The sequence below is a fragment of the Neofelis nebulosa genome, chromosome 11 (assembly GCF_028018385.1).
Source record: "Neofelis nebulosa isolate mNeoNeb1 chromosome 11, mNeoNeb1.pri, whole genome shotgun sequence".
NCBI lineage: Eukaryota > Metazoa > Chordata > Mammalia > Carnivora > Felidae > Neofelis > Neofelis nebulosa.
The window spans coordinates 53537602-53552155 of record NC_080792.1 but is presented as its reverse complement, the minus strand read 5'-3'; the positions used below and the strand labels follow the sequence as shown (position 1 = coordinate 53552155).

At 41.0% G+C, this 14554-nt stretch overlaps 2 protein-coding genes across 2 annotated transcripts in view; both read right to left on the bottom strand.

The window, feature by feature from the left end:
- The window catches only part of EMILIN2 (elastin microfibril interfacer 2), a 51889-nt gene extending 48918 nt beyond the window's left edge, over positions 1-2971 (bottom strand). The window contains exons 1-2 of the mRNA XM_058692579.1: positions 2472-2971; positions 1806-1928 (exon numbers count right to left, since the gene is read on the bottom strand). Coding sequence (XP_058548562.1) covers positions 1806-1928; positions 2472-2605 — 257 coding nt within the window. The 5' untranslated portion in view covers positions 2606-2971. The remainder of the gene's footprint in view (positions 1-1805; positions 1929-2471) is intronic.
- SMCHD1 (structural maintenance of chromosomes flexible hinge domain containing 1) overlaps positions 1-14554 on the bottom strand; it is a 235126-nt gene that overhangs the window by 55125 nt on the left and 165447 nt on the right. The window lies entirely within an intron of this gene.

Sequence of the window (14554 nt, the reverse complement as noted above, 5' to 3'; positions counted from 1 at the left end):
GGCTCAGAGCCTGGAGCCTGCTTCGGATTCTGTCTCCCTCGCTCTCTGCCCCTCCCCTACTCACACTCTGTCTCTGTCTCAAAAATAAATAAAACCTTAAAAAAAATTTTTTTAAGTAAAACAACAGAAACATCTATCATTTCTTAAAGCAGTGTTTGTTGTCTTTCCCAGTAGGTGGCGAAAATATGCTCCAACTGCCTCCCATTTAACCTGAGATCTGGAGGTGATTTGCTCCTCACTGACGGCAAAGAATCTTTTTCACTGAGTTATGGTCAAATACAACAATTAAATCATCATTTGATTTTGCAAGCGCTAAAATAATTTCAGAAAACTTAAAAGAAAAAACATCTTTTAAATGAAAAGCATTACCTCCCCAAATGAAAAATTCATTTATCTGAGTCACCACAAGGAAGTATTAAGATTATAGCAAATCATAAAATGTAGTTCTTGTGTAAAACAAATGAAATATTCCTGACTAATAATTCTAATTTTAAATAAACCCGTTCAAATTGTGTTGAATACTTAGTTCATATCTCTACCACAACATAAAAATCTTACTTGATTCTCATTTCAGTGACTGCCGGCCATGGACTGTGAGGTCTACAAATTACCACCTAGAGATACAGGCGATATGACAGTGCTGCACCTCTCTGAGAAATCCAACTCATGAGCCAGAGATTCCATTTCTGCCTGGTTCTCTCTATATTTGAAAGTGGGGGTCTCTTCTAGGTTGTTGCTGTTGGCCTAACAGGAACAACCCCTTCCCGATTTGCAGTTCCCACCACAGCCCAAGTGGAACCATCCAGAGACCACTTCCACCCCACAAGCCTGAAGGCTCATCTACTGCCTTCTGGAATAAGGTTTTCTGGAGTCCAGTTTCAGTCTGTCCCTTTGCCTTGCCAAAGACAGATCCGCCTACTGGCTATTCTTTGCTGTAATGACAACTGTGCTCTAAGACAAACAACTTATTCTTAGGGGGAAACAAATAATTGCAACCATCACATGTGTTCCCCAACAGCCATTGATTCACAACGCTTATCCTCTGATAACTTACACAAAAACACAAAGGCTTGCGGGAAGACAATTGAATGAGTGTGATGTATTTAACAGAATTTGCATTCTATTGCATTGCTTCCTCTTTGGTTTTTTTTTTTTTTTAAGATGGTGAAATCTTTATAAGCAGAAAGATGATTTTCACCAACAAGAAGACTATTTTCTCCTGACGACCTCTTGGCCGAATCCCCAAATCTAACATGAAAAATACAGCAACTCACTTTTAAGCAAGTTATAGCTGGGACTTCAGTTTAGAGAGCGACAACACTGGAAGAGGTCCGTTTTAGGGGGACATTTGGACAAAACTCGCCTGTTTTAGGACACGAGATGGAACAAACCTCTCAGCTAATCCTACATTTCAAAGTTTTTAGCAGTATACATTTTGGAACCTTCTGTGTGCCCCAGAACACACAATATGGATCTAATTAGGTCCAGCTGCCTTATGTTAGTAATAAAATTGAAAGAAAAAAAAAAAAAAAGAAGAGAGGTGGGGGTGGGAGCTTTGTTCACCCCTCCCATGCCCCGGTGATCACAAGCTCGCAAGTTGTGCGCATCCTCCACACTCAGGGCAACACACGCTTCCAAAATACCCCCAGCATGCCTGGGACCCCGCTCAGCGCTCAGACTTTTCAGCTGCTGAGTTTTCTCCCACTCTGGAAGAGATTTACGGATGGGCCAGAGCTCAACGCTCCGACGCCACCCACCGCCCAGGCCCTGGCGCACTCCGCCAGCTCCTAGGCTCAACGACTTACACCAGCGCGGACGGACAGGGCATCTGGTTCCAGGGACAGTTGTACTGAGCCTGAATAAAACTCTCACTTCCCTCCAGCACAGAGCAACTCACGTTCTTGTTCACGATGTAGGCGCACCAGTTCCTGGGGTGAAGGAGAGAGAGCGAGAAGGACACAGTGTCAACCTAGAGAACAATGAGGCTGGGGGAGCCGGGGCAAGCCGATAGGGCAGCGGGCGCATTGAGGGTCAGGGAGCCCGCCGTCCCTGCGGAGGTGAGAGCCCGACAAAGCGGCCATCAAGAGGGTACGCGGCTGCGCCTTTGCGGAGCGTGTACCTTAAGCCGACAAAAGACAGGGAAAAGAAAAGCGCCTACGGTCCCAGGGCTTCAGTAATTCCTGGGATCGCCCTGCTCCGCGGGACACTCTCTGCGCCCCTTAGCCCCGGAGGCAGCGCTGCTTGGAGCGCCGGCGAGGTTACCCGGGACGCCTCGCGCCGGCCGTAGAGCGCACGGTCCCGGGGGAGGCGCCGCCGCCGGGGCAGCCCGAGGGGGACCCCCCGGCTGCTGCTCATCGCCTTTGGCATGGAGCTTGCGGGCCGGCTGCTAGTGGAGAGTGGGGGTGGGCGGGGGCCCAGGGCTCTTGGAAGGAGCGTCGCAGTGCTGGGAGAGAGAAGGACCGCACACTTACTTGTTCCTGGCGCCCGGCCGCGCGGGGTGCATGGGCTGCGGGCCGGCATGGCACAGCCCCGCACCGCCCAGGGTCAGCAGCGCCAACGCCCAGCGCCAGGGCGCGCGGGGCCAGAGCCTTGTCCTCGGCCACATTCTGCGCGCGGCGAGCGCGCCCCGCCTGCCGGATCCGGAGCGCGGCGGGTCGAGGCTAGCGCCGCGAGGCTGCGGGCGGACGGGGCGCGGCCGGAGAAGGCAGGAGGCTCGGGCGCTCCTCGGCGCCCCCGCTCCGCGGCCGCCCCCTCCGGCTTCTAGCTCCCACTTCTCCTTTTCCACCCTGTGCGCCCGCGCTTCTCCTCGGTCCCTCAATGACGCACAGGTCCCCCCCGGGTGCCGCCCTCTTTATTTCACTTCCCTCTCCGAAACGTGACTCTCCCTCCACCACGGCTCCCCGTCTCCGGTGCCCTTGCCTCTCGGCAGGGGGTTTGGGGTGAAAGGGCTGAAGAGTTTAGGAGAAGGGTCTAAGTTACAGAATTTCCAATTACTCATTCCTTTGGTCTCTTCCCAGAAGCGGAGCAACTCCGCCTCCCACCTTCCAGCAGGCGCGCCCCGGGCCCTGGGGAAGTGGCCGCAGTCGGCGAGTCTGGCAGTCCTCGCGTCGTGCCTGTTGTGCCCGGGTGCCGGCTCCCCGGAGCGAGTGAGGGACATCTTTATCAGTCCCTGGGAGGACTCGACTCGGGTTTCCTCTTCTGGCAAGACGTGGCCATTCCCTCACATTTGGATTTACAAGAGTTTACGGGGAAATGAACACGGGTCTTCTCTTTACTCAGCTCTGCCTCGTGCATCCATTTCAGTTTCCAAGTCAACGTGCAGGGCAGCGGGGGACAGCCCCACCAGTTCAAAACAGCATCAGACTCTAATAAATGCTACACTGATTTTTGAAAGATAATCCCACAGCCTCTGCTTCTGATGTCCTACTCTGAACTTTCTTTTTATGTCAACATTAAAGACATTTACTCCACAACGGTCACATTTGCTCCTAACCGTTCAAACACTGCTAGACGTTCATCTTTTCACTTACCTTCGTATTTTCTGCCTATTCTTGAGTTCCACTAATCTCTACCCATTTCTTTTGGGGATCAAACAACTCCACAGAAAAATGTTACATAAAATCTCTGCCAAAGTGCTTGTATTCCGGGGATGTATTTGAGTTAACCTGCTCTAATAAACACTAGATTGAGGTTATTTGCAGATCAGACAAATATTGGACTGAAGTCATCCAAGTCTTCAAAAGAATCACCCTGAGGGGAAAAAATCACAGAAAGAGATAAAAAGTTGTCTTGCATAACCTGGGCTGCATCTTTCTATGACTTCCCCCTCCTCCCCATCCTAACACCATTTTTGTTGATGAGTGTCATAAGGGAAGAAACAGCACAGAAATGAAGGAGAGTCACACACACACACACACACACACACACACACACACGATGTGTGTCTACAACCAGCAGCTAACAACCACAACTTCAGTACAGGTCATTCTCAAATGTGAGAGTAAGTTGAACTGATGAAGTCAAATCTATTTTTTCCATTAAAGTTATACTAGGAGGCTTAAGAAGCTGCAGTCTACTCCAAGAGTTTGAGGACCAACTTTCCACTGAGATGACCATAATACTGTATTTAGTCAGTTATAAATGGCACTTATCAGTAGATAAATTTTATTCTGAGCATCTGTTACATGCTAGGCATTGTATGAAGATAGTGAGGGTTCACAAGTGAGCCCAAACTGACCTGAGCTCTGTGTTTCCAGAACTTCCAGGAATTCCTGTACAGTGAAGGGTATAAAATTTCTGATGTACAGTCAATGAAGTGAGACCGTGTGTTTCTCCAGACACATGCCCATGTGTACCTGGCATGGGGCTGCTCTGGGAAGATGGAAGAAGACTTGGCTCTCAGGAGGATTTGAGGCCAAGATCCCAAGGGACCCTCTCCCCTTTCTCTTCTCTAGCTACAGGAAGGGACACATCAAACTCAGGAACCAGAAATTTCTCTTCCAGAAAGCAGTGGGAATATTCCTGAGGATAGAGAGCTTAAGCACATGAGGAAACAAACTAATTGGGTGGGCCATGTGGCCCCAGCCATAAGGAATAATAGGGTTATAATTGGGAGAAGGCTATAAGTGTGAATTCCTTAGAAGCCGCCAACTACTTTAAATAAGCACTTGAAAACTGTCAGTTTCCTATCACAATTTGAAGGAGTTTCTTCTGCTTTTAAAATCAAAGTGCCCCATAGTAAGTTCCACACTTAACCATGTGACCAACTTAGCTAAAGCAAAAATGCAAAGTTAGACCTACTTCCTAAAATCTATTCCCTCACTATTGGTCATGATAAAAATGCCCATCAGGCTCTGTACTTAGGGGCATGTCTCATGAAGCAATGAGCCTGCTGGGCTCCCAGAACCCCCAGATTCCCCTTTAGTTACCTGGTGGAGGAGGGTGAGTGATTACAGAGGCAGCAGGGGCATACTTTCCCCCATCCTCGCATTCAGTCATCCGAGCACATGACATTTGATCAAGATGAACCGATTCGTATCTAGGATGTATGTGGTCAAGAGTCATAAGACCAGCCTGGGTGTCCCATCCTTCCCACTTCTTGTCTTTGCTCTCGAGAACTCCAAAAAGAAGCCCTCCCCTCCCGCCCCCTGCTCCAACAACTTCGAGGTGTACTTTTACGTGTCTTTACCACTTCTTTGTGCTGCTTATCTAATGATAGAAAAAGAAAGTCCTTGAAGACTGGATATCTTGAATAAATTTTGATTGCAAAGCATTCCTAACATAATACACCCTAAGAAAATGTCTTACACATTCATAAGTTAGTGATAAGATGCCCTACATTAAAAAGAAATGCAGCTTGGTAGGGAAAAAGAGACAGAAATATCTCTGAGAAAAATTAACTGCACTATTTAGCTTGATCTGTTTTGGGATGATGAAGTTTGGTTGATACAATTTCATTTAGTTACATTTGATATAGGCATCACATTGCATAAGACACCTTCAGAATGAATTCAGAGAGAAGACCCTAGACTTCAAAATTTACAAACAGGTACTTTCCTGTCTTGTCAAATACTTTGCTAAAATAGACCAAAACAGAATAAAGAACTGATCTCTTCAATTTTTTTTTCTAAATTTAATCACTTACAAATATCCCACTTACTATACATACCTAAAGATAGATTCAAAGTCTCCCATCTTCTGAAACCAAGACTGATCTCATTTATCGATTGATTGATTTAATGACATTGTTAAGGATTGTGGCCATTATTTTAATCATCTTTCTTGAGAGATAACAGGAGCAAATTCCCCTATATTGATCAGGGGTGTGTGACTTAATCATTATAAACTATCACATGAGAACTTCAAAACTGTGAAAAGTTAAAATCATGCCTGAAATCACACTTGAAAACAAACGGTGTCGTTAACAGCTCATGCAATGGAGTTAACGTACTGTTCAAAATCGGGTACCCTCACCTCTTAGCTGAATGATCTCAAACAAGTCAGCAGACCTCTCTATCCTCCATTTTCTGCTCTGAAAAGGGGAATACCTTGTGTGGCCACTGGGAGGATGAGTTGGGTTACCACATGTAAACTGCTTAGCACAGTGCCTAGCATACACAAGGGCCAAGTGGAGGATAAATATTCATAATCCTTACTGTTACTGCCCTAGCACTGCCAACAAATTTGCAGTCAGGTTCAGGAGTTTTGTCATTCTTTTTTTGTGCCGAGTGAAGTGAGCAGCTGACCATCTACTATAGTTTTTTTGTTTTTTGTTTTTTGTTTTTTTGTTTTTCCTAAGTAAGAAATATAAAGAAATGGCTGCCATGAAGGCACATGCATGACTCATTCAGAATGACTCTCAATGTCATAGTCGGGAATGCAATACTGGGCTTTTGACTTCCAGCCCAGTTTTCTTTTTATTGGCCCCGAGGGGAAAACATATAGCTTGGTTTATTGTTCAGGAGATTTCATCCTCTACATTGCAAAGAAATTTATTTTAAGACAATTCAATGAGATCTTTGGTTGGATTGAGAACTCTACAAAAATAAACTTAGATCATCAGGCAACTCAATTGTGGATATCTTCTTCCTCAAAAAGATGAAATTTGTTTCTAATTCCATATCTCTTAATTTTTTTCAGATGTTTCCTTGTTCTAAGAATGCTTCCTATAGCCAAATAATATGTTTGGGAATTCATTGCTGTCACACTTATGGTGTGGTTTTGAACACATTTTTTCTTCATAAGAAATAACTGACAAAAATAGGCTCTTAGAATTCTATTTGCTTCCAAGAGAGCTGTAATAGCTTAGGCGTAATGTCTTCCTATATGAGCCACCTCAAACTATGTTGTAGTTCATCATCTATTTATGGAATAAGAGTTGATTATTCTGGAACCAACAATAGGCAGAATGTGTTTGATGATTATGAAATACATGATATTTTAGCACAATCTCAATCTATACTCACTAGAAAAGTATTCATGAGAAAATTGATACTTTCTAGTATTTCAGATTGTGCAGTTCTAAACAATGTTGTATGTAAGTATGGTCAATTTTCATTATTTAATGTACTATGTTCTATAAAGTTGCTGCCAACACTGAATTAGCAAATACAGAACAATTGCTCCTATAAGAAATACAGGGTTAGGTTCCTATAAGCCTCTGGTCACAATGTTTTTGTGAACCAGTCAATACATAACCTTGTTTTATGTGTGTTTCTATTTAAAGATACCTTATTTAATACACATTACTTATTCATCAACATTGAACTCATGGCCAACACCACTGTAACTCATGCCTGAACAAGCTTAACGAATACATATTTTCTCCATAAGGCACATGACAGCCTTCCTGTGCTTAGGAACACTAGCTAGCACTTCAGCACTATGTTTGGGGATCATTTTAAATAGCAAAACTGCCAACAAAAAGCACAAAAAGGCAAACAAAAAGGGACACCACATTTACCATGAAAAGGACTTACTTATAAGCTGAGAGGGAAAACAAGAAGGCAGAGCACTGTCTCACTGAATGGGAATGCACACATCAGACAAGGAAGGTTTTTACCACTCTGGACAAGTCCAAAAATGACTATGAAAGTGTTAAAAGTATTGCTTTTGGATCTAAAAATAAATTTAGCAAGTAGGCAATTTTACAAATACAGAATCTATGAATAATGAGGATGAACTATATTTCAGCTTAAGTCCGGGAACAGTAAGAAAATGTTACATTTGGGAGGATAAGGGGAAAAAGTTCTTGCAATTTTGTGGCCAAAAGATGCGTTTTATCAGTAAGCAGATTGGGTAAATTCTGTATATTGAACGCTATACCAGGCAATGTGGGAGTGAGAGGAAAATCAGATTTTGTTCTTTCTTAATTGACTGAGATGCAGGACATACATGTATGAAATGATTTAACATATAGTTACATTCAGTACATGGAATATACCATAGTAAAAACTGTTTAGTTAGGTGATAAAGAAATAGATCTGAGGCAATCAGAAAATTTGCACATTAGGACAGAGAAGTGTGGATGTTTGTTTTTTTTTTTTTAAGTTTCTTTAAGTCATCTCTACACCCAGCGTAGGGCCCAAACTCACAATTCTGAGATCTAGAGTCACATACTCCAACTGAGCGAGCCAGGTGCCCTGAGAAGTGTGGGTTTAAGCTAAGTGTTACATTTTTTGTTCTGCTTTCCTTTAAGTAATCTATGATATCAAAAGTGAATGTAATCGCTAGTGAGGAAGGGTACAAGTTAATGTAACCTTGTACCTTCCGTGTTTTTAATAATAAAGGCAGGGTTCAGCTGGTAGACTAGCTATATTATAAGGCATGTGGTCCTAGATGTAGCCAGGGGGTAGGTGAGGCAGAGAGGCCAGGTAGGGCTCAGGAGTAATGAACAAGAGGAAAAAGTGCAGTACAGGCTGGTTGGAAAAACAAACAAACAAACAAACTGGTTCTCTTTTTCCCTTATCTAACAATAGGTAGAATGACCAGATGTTCTGATTTGCCCAGGCCAGTCCCGGGTTACTCCTGTTGTGGATCAGTTAACACTATTAATTATTTTTAGTGTCTCCTTTCATCTTCAAAAGTGCCTGGGTTTGGACAATAAATTATAGGGTCATTCTAAGAGCCCTAAAATGAACGGAAAGCCACACTATGTTTAGCCTTTATAAAAGGCTGGAACATTAATAAACGTCAATGCAAATAATAAAATCAGAAAATGAGAAAGAACTGGTCTTCAGTAAGTCAAAACTTTACTTGCAGCAGCCTCTTCTGTTACTGCCTCATGAACATTTTGGTAACTTTTTAAAGTTTATATTATTTAAAAAAACAAAGCTCATTAAGCACCAGAGACTTGATTGTTTAGTTGGCTGTTGACGAAGGTGAATATTTGCATGAGGTTCCTTGGTTCTGTCTTCTCAGACTTAATCACTCTTAAACTCATCCTCAGGAGCTAAGTAAGTAGAACACAGCACCGTGGTGCTCCACTCTATTTAAACACTCTGGCTTGGTCACAGCACATTTAAATAGCAGAGCAAGAGCACAGCACATTTAAATAGCAGAGCAAGGAAGAGCCTGCTGAAACGAAGCTCCCTAAGCCCCTTTGACATCTCTGGACATTTACTGGTTAAAAAAACTAAAACAACATAAATAATATGCCATGGGCAGATAAAAGTTCCTAATATCTTTTGACTAATGGAAAATACAGGTGAGACAAGAGTTTCATACTCAGGAATGTTGAGGGGTCAAGCAGGAAAGTGCCTTAGTCTTCTATTACACTCTCACATGTTTTCTGAGAATATTACATGAATATTCTGAGGTTATGCTTTCCAAAGGGCTGTTTGAGGGCAAAGTGGTGCCAGGATCCCTGGGAGAAATAGGAAGAACATCAGAAAATAAGCTATTAGAACTCAGTTCCAACGTGTTTGAACCCAAAAAGAATCCAGGGTTTCCTAGGGATTCCAATTTCATAAAGGATTTTTAAAAGTAAATGTTTGTACCTTGTGGTCTATTCCTGTAAAGTGTTTCAAAGTATAGCATTTTTATAAATAAGTGCCTATGTCATAGATGACTCAATGAATTTTCACGAACTGAACATGGTCACATAACCAGCACCCAGATCATGAAACAAAACATGACCAGCACCCCAGGGCCTTGCAAGGTTCCTTCTAATCATTAATCCATCCCCAAAGTCACACTGATTCTGACCTCCAACACCATTGATTAGTTTTTTAAAATATATATATTTTCAATGTTTATTCATTTTTGAGAGACAGAGCACGAGCAGGGGAGGGGCAGAGAGAGAGGGAGACACAGAATCTGAAGCAGGCTCCAGGCTCTGAGCTGTCAGCACAGGGCCCGACGTGGGGCTTGAACCCATGAACCGTGAAATCATGACCTGAGCCGAAATCAGATGCTTAACTGACTGAGCCACCCAGGTGCCCCTCGATTAGTTTTGAATATATGTTTATTGAAGAAAAAAACTCACTATTTCTTACTCATCTTATATTTTATCCCTATACTTGGCACAATGTCTCACACATAACATTTTATTTAAAAACATTGGTTGAATAAGTGAAAGAAAGCAGACAGATGTCTGACTTTTATAAGACAGTTGATCAAGTTAACATACATTTTATATATAGGAGGAAATGTAGCATTAAATTTGGGGTGAACTGGGATCTGGGGAGGCTAACTTGAAAACTCAAACTTAGACCAGAAGAGTATACACTTCAGTTTTATCTTTTAACAAATGTAAATGACTCAAATAAATCTAAGCCTCTGTGGTTTTCCTTGGGCCTTAACCAACTCTGCTCACATCATATCCACTGTAACCGATGAGTCCAACCTCCAGAGACCTTGTTTCTTTCTTTCACTCATAAATGGACCCATGTTAGAGAGGCCCTCCCATCTGACCAACGCAGCCAAGAAATGACTATTTTCAGTCCTTCTCCACCCCGCTCTGAGGCCAGGTCAGCTGGAGAAAAAAATAAGAGTCACCCTCTCCCTGGGCCACAGCATGTGATCTCCAGCCAGAGTGCTTCTTGCCCTAATGAATGAGGTAATAAAGGGCCAAATGAGGTTTCAATCATATGTCACCTCAGAATTACAGTTTTCCTTAGCTGTACTTTTAAAAAGCTGGAGTTAAGAACCAAACATTGCCAACTCCCTGCTTAGCCAGAAAGATCTGTCAACTGTAGAGATAACAAATCAGAGGAAAATCCATTTCAGGCTTTGAACTGCTGTTCCTCAATGATTCCCAGGGAAACACAAATAAATTATGTCCACTGAAGGACAGATTCATTATGAATAATCTCATTCAGTGGGAGTTTTAAGTACTTTTTTCAGAAAAAAGTATTCTGAACAACTTCAAAAATTGTTGGGGCACCTGGGTGACTCAGTCAATTGGGCCTCTGACTTTGGCTCAGGTCATGGTCTCACCATTCATGTGTTAGATAGAGCCTTGCATCAGGCTCAGAGTCTGGAGCTTGCTTCAGATTCCATGTCTCCCTCTCTCTCTGCCCCTCCTCTGCATGTACTCTCTCTATATATATAAAAATAATAATAAATATTTAAAAAATTATAAGGGAGCGAGTCTGGACAATAAAAACATTTTTTTTTTTTTTTTAGAGGATGGTTTCCTCTAATTTCCCGCTTCCTCCTTGCACAGAGGTATGTTGTATTTTATCAGAGATGAGGCTTCAAAGAGCAAAATGACAGCCCAAACTGGAGAAACACACAAATCCATTTCAACCACATTAAAACTAGTCTTCAAAAATAACAATGTTAAATCCAGAAGCAAATCTAATTTGCCTGAGGAGGGCTGAGAAGGCAAAGTGGTTTTTTCTCTTTTTTACCTTTTCCAAGTTATGTTTGATTGAGGTCCTTAAACAATACAATCTTTGCATAACCTATTTCCTCTGTGTGGAATTTTCTCCATGACTGGAGAACTTCAACTCCATCTCCAAGACCCTGGAGTCTTCATCCATTCTCTGAAGCTTTCCTGGGTACCTCTAGGTCCTCTCACATGTTTGCAACATACAACTGATAAAGAATTGATAGAGGAAATTAACAAATCAACAACAAACTAACAAGAAAAAGACAATCCAACAGAAAAATGCACAAGAGACTAGCATCTGCACTTCGCAAAAGAGGAAACTCAAATGGCCAATTAAAAAATGTGCTAAATCTCATTAACATCCTGGAAATGTAAATTGATACCTAATTAGTATCAGGGGCTCCTGGGTGGCTCAATCAGTTAAGCTTCTGACTCTGGCTCAGGTCATAATCTCATGGTTCTCGGGTATGAGGCCCACCTTGGGTTCTCTGCTGTCAGCGCAGAGAATGAAAGAAGCAAGTTAGAGAAAGATATTCCATTAAAGTATGATTTGTAAAATTTATGCAGGGGCGCGTGGGTGGCTCAGTCGGTTAAATGTCCAACTCCTGATTTCGGCTCAGGTCATGATCTTACGGTTCTTGAGTTTGAGCCCCACATTGGGCTCTATGCTGACAATGCGAGCCTGCTTGGGATTCTCTCTCCCTCCCTGTCTCTCTGCCCCTCCTCTGAGCTTGTTCTCTCTCTCCCAAAATAAATAAATAAACTTAAAAAATAAAATAAAATAAAATTTATGTAAAGTTCAAAAATGCCATAACTAAACTATGTTCTTTGAGGATACACACTACGGGATAAAATTATATAAAGACAAGAGAGAAACAAGGCAGGATAGTGGTTTCTTCCAGAGAGGGAGAGCTGAGAGATCAGAAGGGCACATGGGTGCATCTAGAGCAGCATTCTTGTTCTTGACAGATATTTTGTTTTTGTAGGTATTTAGTTATTAAGTGGATGTTTGTTTCATACATATTTTTACACACTGATATAAATAAAACATATACTATACTATATACATTTCACAATAAGAATCTTTTAAAAAACATACCTGGCAAAACGGGATTCTGTATCCTTTAAATCATCCTGGAAAAAAAAAATGATTTGGGTGCTGCTTTGAAACATAGAAATGTTTAAGGAAATTATGGTGCATTTGTCTATGTCTAGAAAGTTCTATAAACCTGACTCCATTCTGTACTCATATTGAAGCTCAAAAGATATTTGTTAACTTGTTAAAACATTTTTGACTGTTTATTCAAAGAGTCAAAAATACACTGGGGAGGGCTTGGTTCCGAGAGAAGGACTGGTCTTCATGACCTCTGAACTCCTGACTAGCTCTATGATGGTAAGATATCATAAATCACTTTATTCCCTCTCTCATTGCTTAGGATTTTTCTATTCATTTCCCCTTTTCTTTTCAGCTTATTCCAAAATTTAGATTTTCCACTACTTTTTAAAAAGGATTATTAGATCTTTAAATTTCTGTTTTTAGGGTTATTAGGTTTTTAAATTTCTTTTTTTAAAGAATTGAGTTATAATTGACATATAACATTATATTAGTTCCAGGTATAGAGCATAATCGGTCAATATTTGTATATATTGCAACATGACCTCACAGGTCTAGTTGATATCCATCACCATACATAGTTACAATTTTTTTTCTCGAGATGAGAACTTTAAAGAGCTACTCTCTTAGCAACTTTTGAATATGCAATGCAGTATTATTATCTATAGTCATGATGCTGTATATTACATCCCCATGACTTATTTATTTTGTAAGAAGAACTTTGCACCTCTCAATCCCCTTTATGCATTTTGCCCACGTCCCCACAGCTCCTCTCTTTTAGCAACTACCAGTCTGTTCTCTGTATGTATGAGTTTGGGTTTTGTTTTGTTTTTTAGATTCCAGATATAAGTGAAATCAAACAGTATTTGTCTCTGACTTATTTCACTTAGCAGAATATCTTCAAGGTCTATCACAAATGGCAAGATCGTGTTTTTTTAATAGATGAATATTTCTTTGTGTGTGGGTATGTATGTATATATACATATACACACACCATACCTTCTTTATCAATTTATTCATGGGTGGACATTTAGGTTGTTTTCATACCTTGGTTATTGTGAATAGTGCTGCAATAAACATGGGAGTGCATATATCTTTTTGAGTTACTATTTTAGTTTTCTTCAGATAAATAACCAGAAGATCATATGATACTTTTATTTTTAATTACTTGAGGACTCTCCATAGCATTTTCCATAGTGGCTATACCAATTTAAATTCCACCAATGGTGAACAAGCGTTCATTTTCTGCACATCCTCAACAACTCTTATTATTTATTCTGTCTTTGATAATAGCCATTGTGATATGTGTGAGGTGATAGGTCATTGTGATTTTGATTTGCATTTCCCTGATGATTAGTGATGTTGAATACCTTTTCATGTGCCTATTGTTATCTGTATGTTTTCTTTGGAAAAATGTTTATTCAGATCCTTGCCCATTTTTTAATTGGATTGTTTTTATTATTGAGTTGTGTGAGGTTTTTTTTAAATATATTTCAGATATAAACACCTTACTGGATATATGATTTGTAAGTATCTTCTCCCATTCAGTAGGTTGCCTTTTTATTTTATGGGTGGTTTCCTTTCTTGTGCAGGTTTTTAGATTGATGTAGTCCCACTTATTTATTTAAGCTTTCCTTGTCTTTGGTCCACAAAAAAAAAAAAAAAAAAATTATTGCCAAGACTGATGTCAAGGAGCTTACCACCTGTTTTCTTCTGGGAATTTTAAGTTTCAGGTCTTACCTTCAGGTCTTTATTTTGAATTAATTTTTGTGTATGGTGGCTGGCCAGTTTTCCCAACACCATTTATTGAAGAGACTGTCTTTTTCCCACTGTATAATCTTGGCTCTTTCATCATAAATTAATTGACCGTGTATGCATGGGCTTATTTCCTGTTCCAGTAATCTACCTGTTTTTATGCAAATACCATACTGCTTTTATTTCAATTTTTATTGAGTTGTAAGAGTTTTTAAAAATATTGTAGATATAAGCCCCTTTCAGATGTATGATTTGTACACATTTTCTCCCATTCTGGTGGTTGTCACTTCTCTTTGATAGTTTCCTTTGAAACAAAAAACTCTAATTTTGATGGCCCAATTTATCTTACT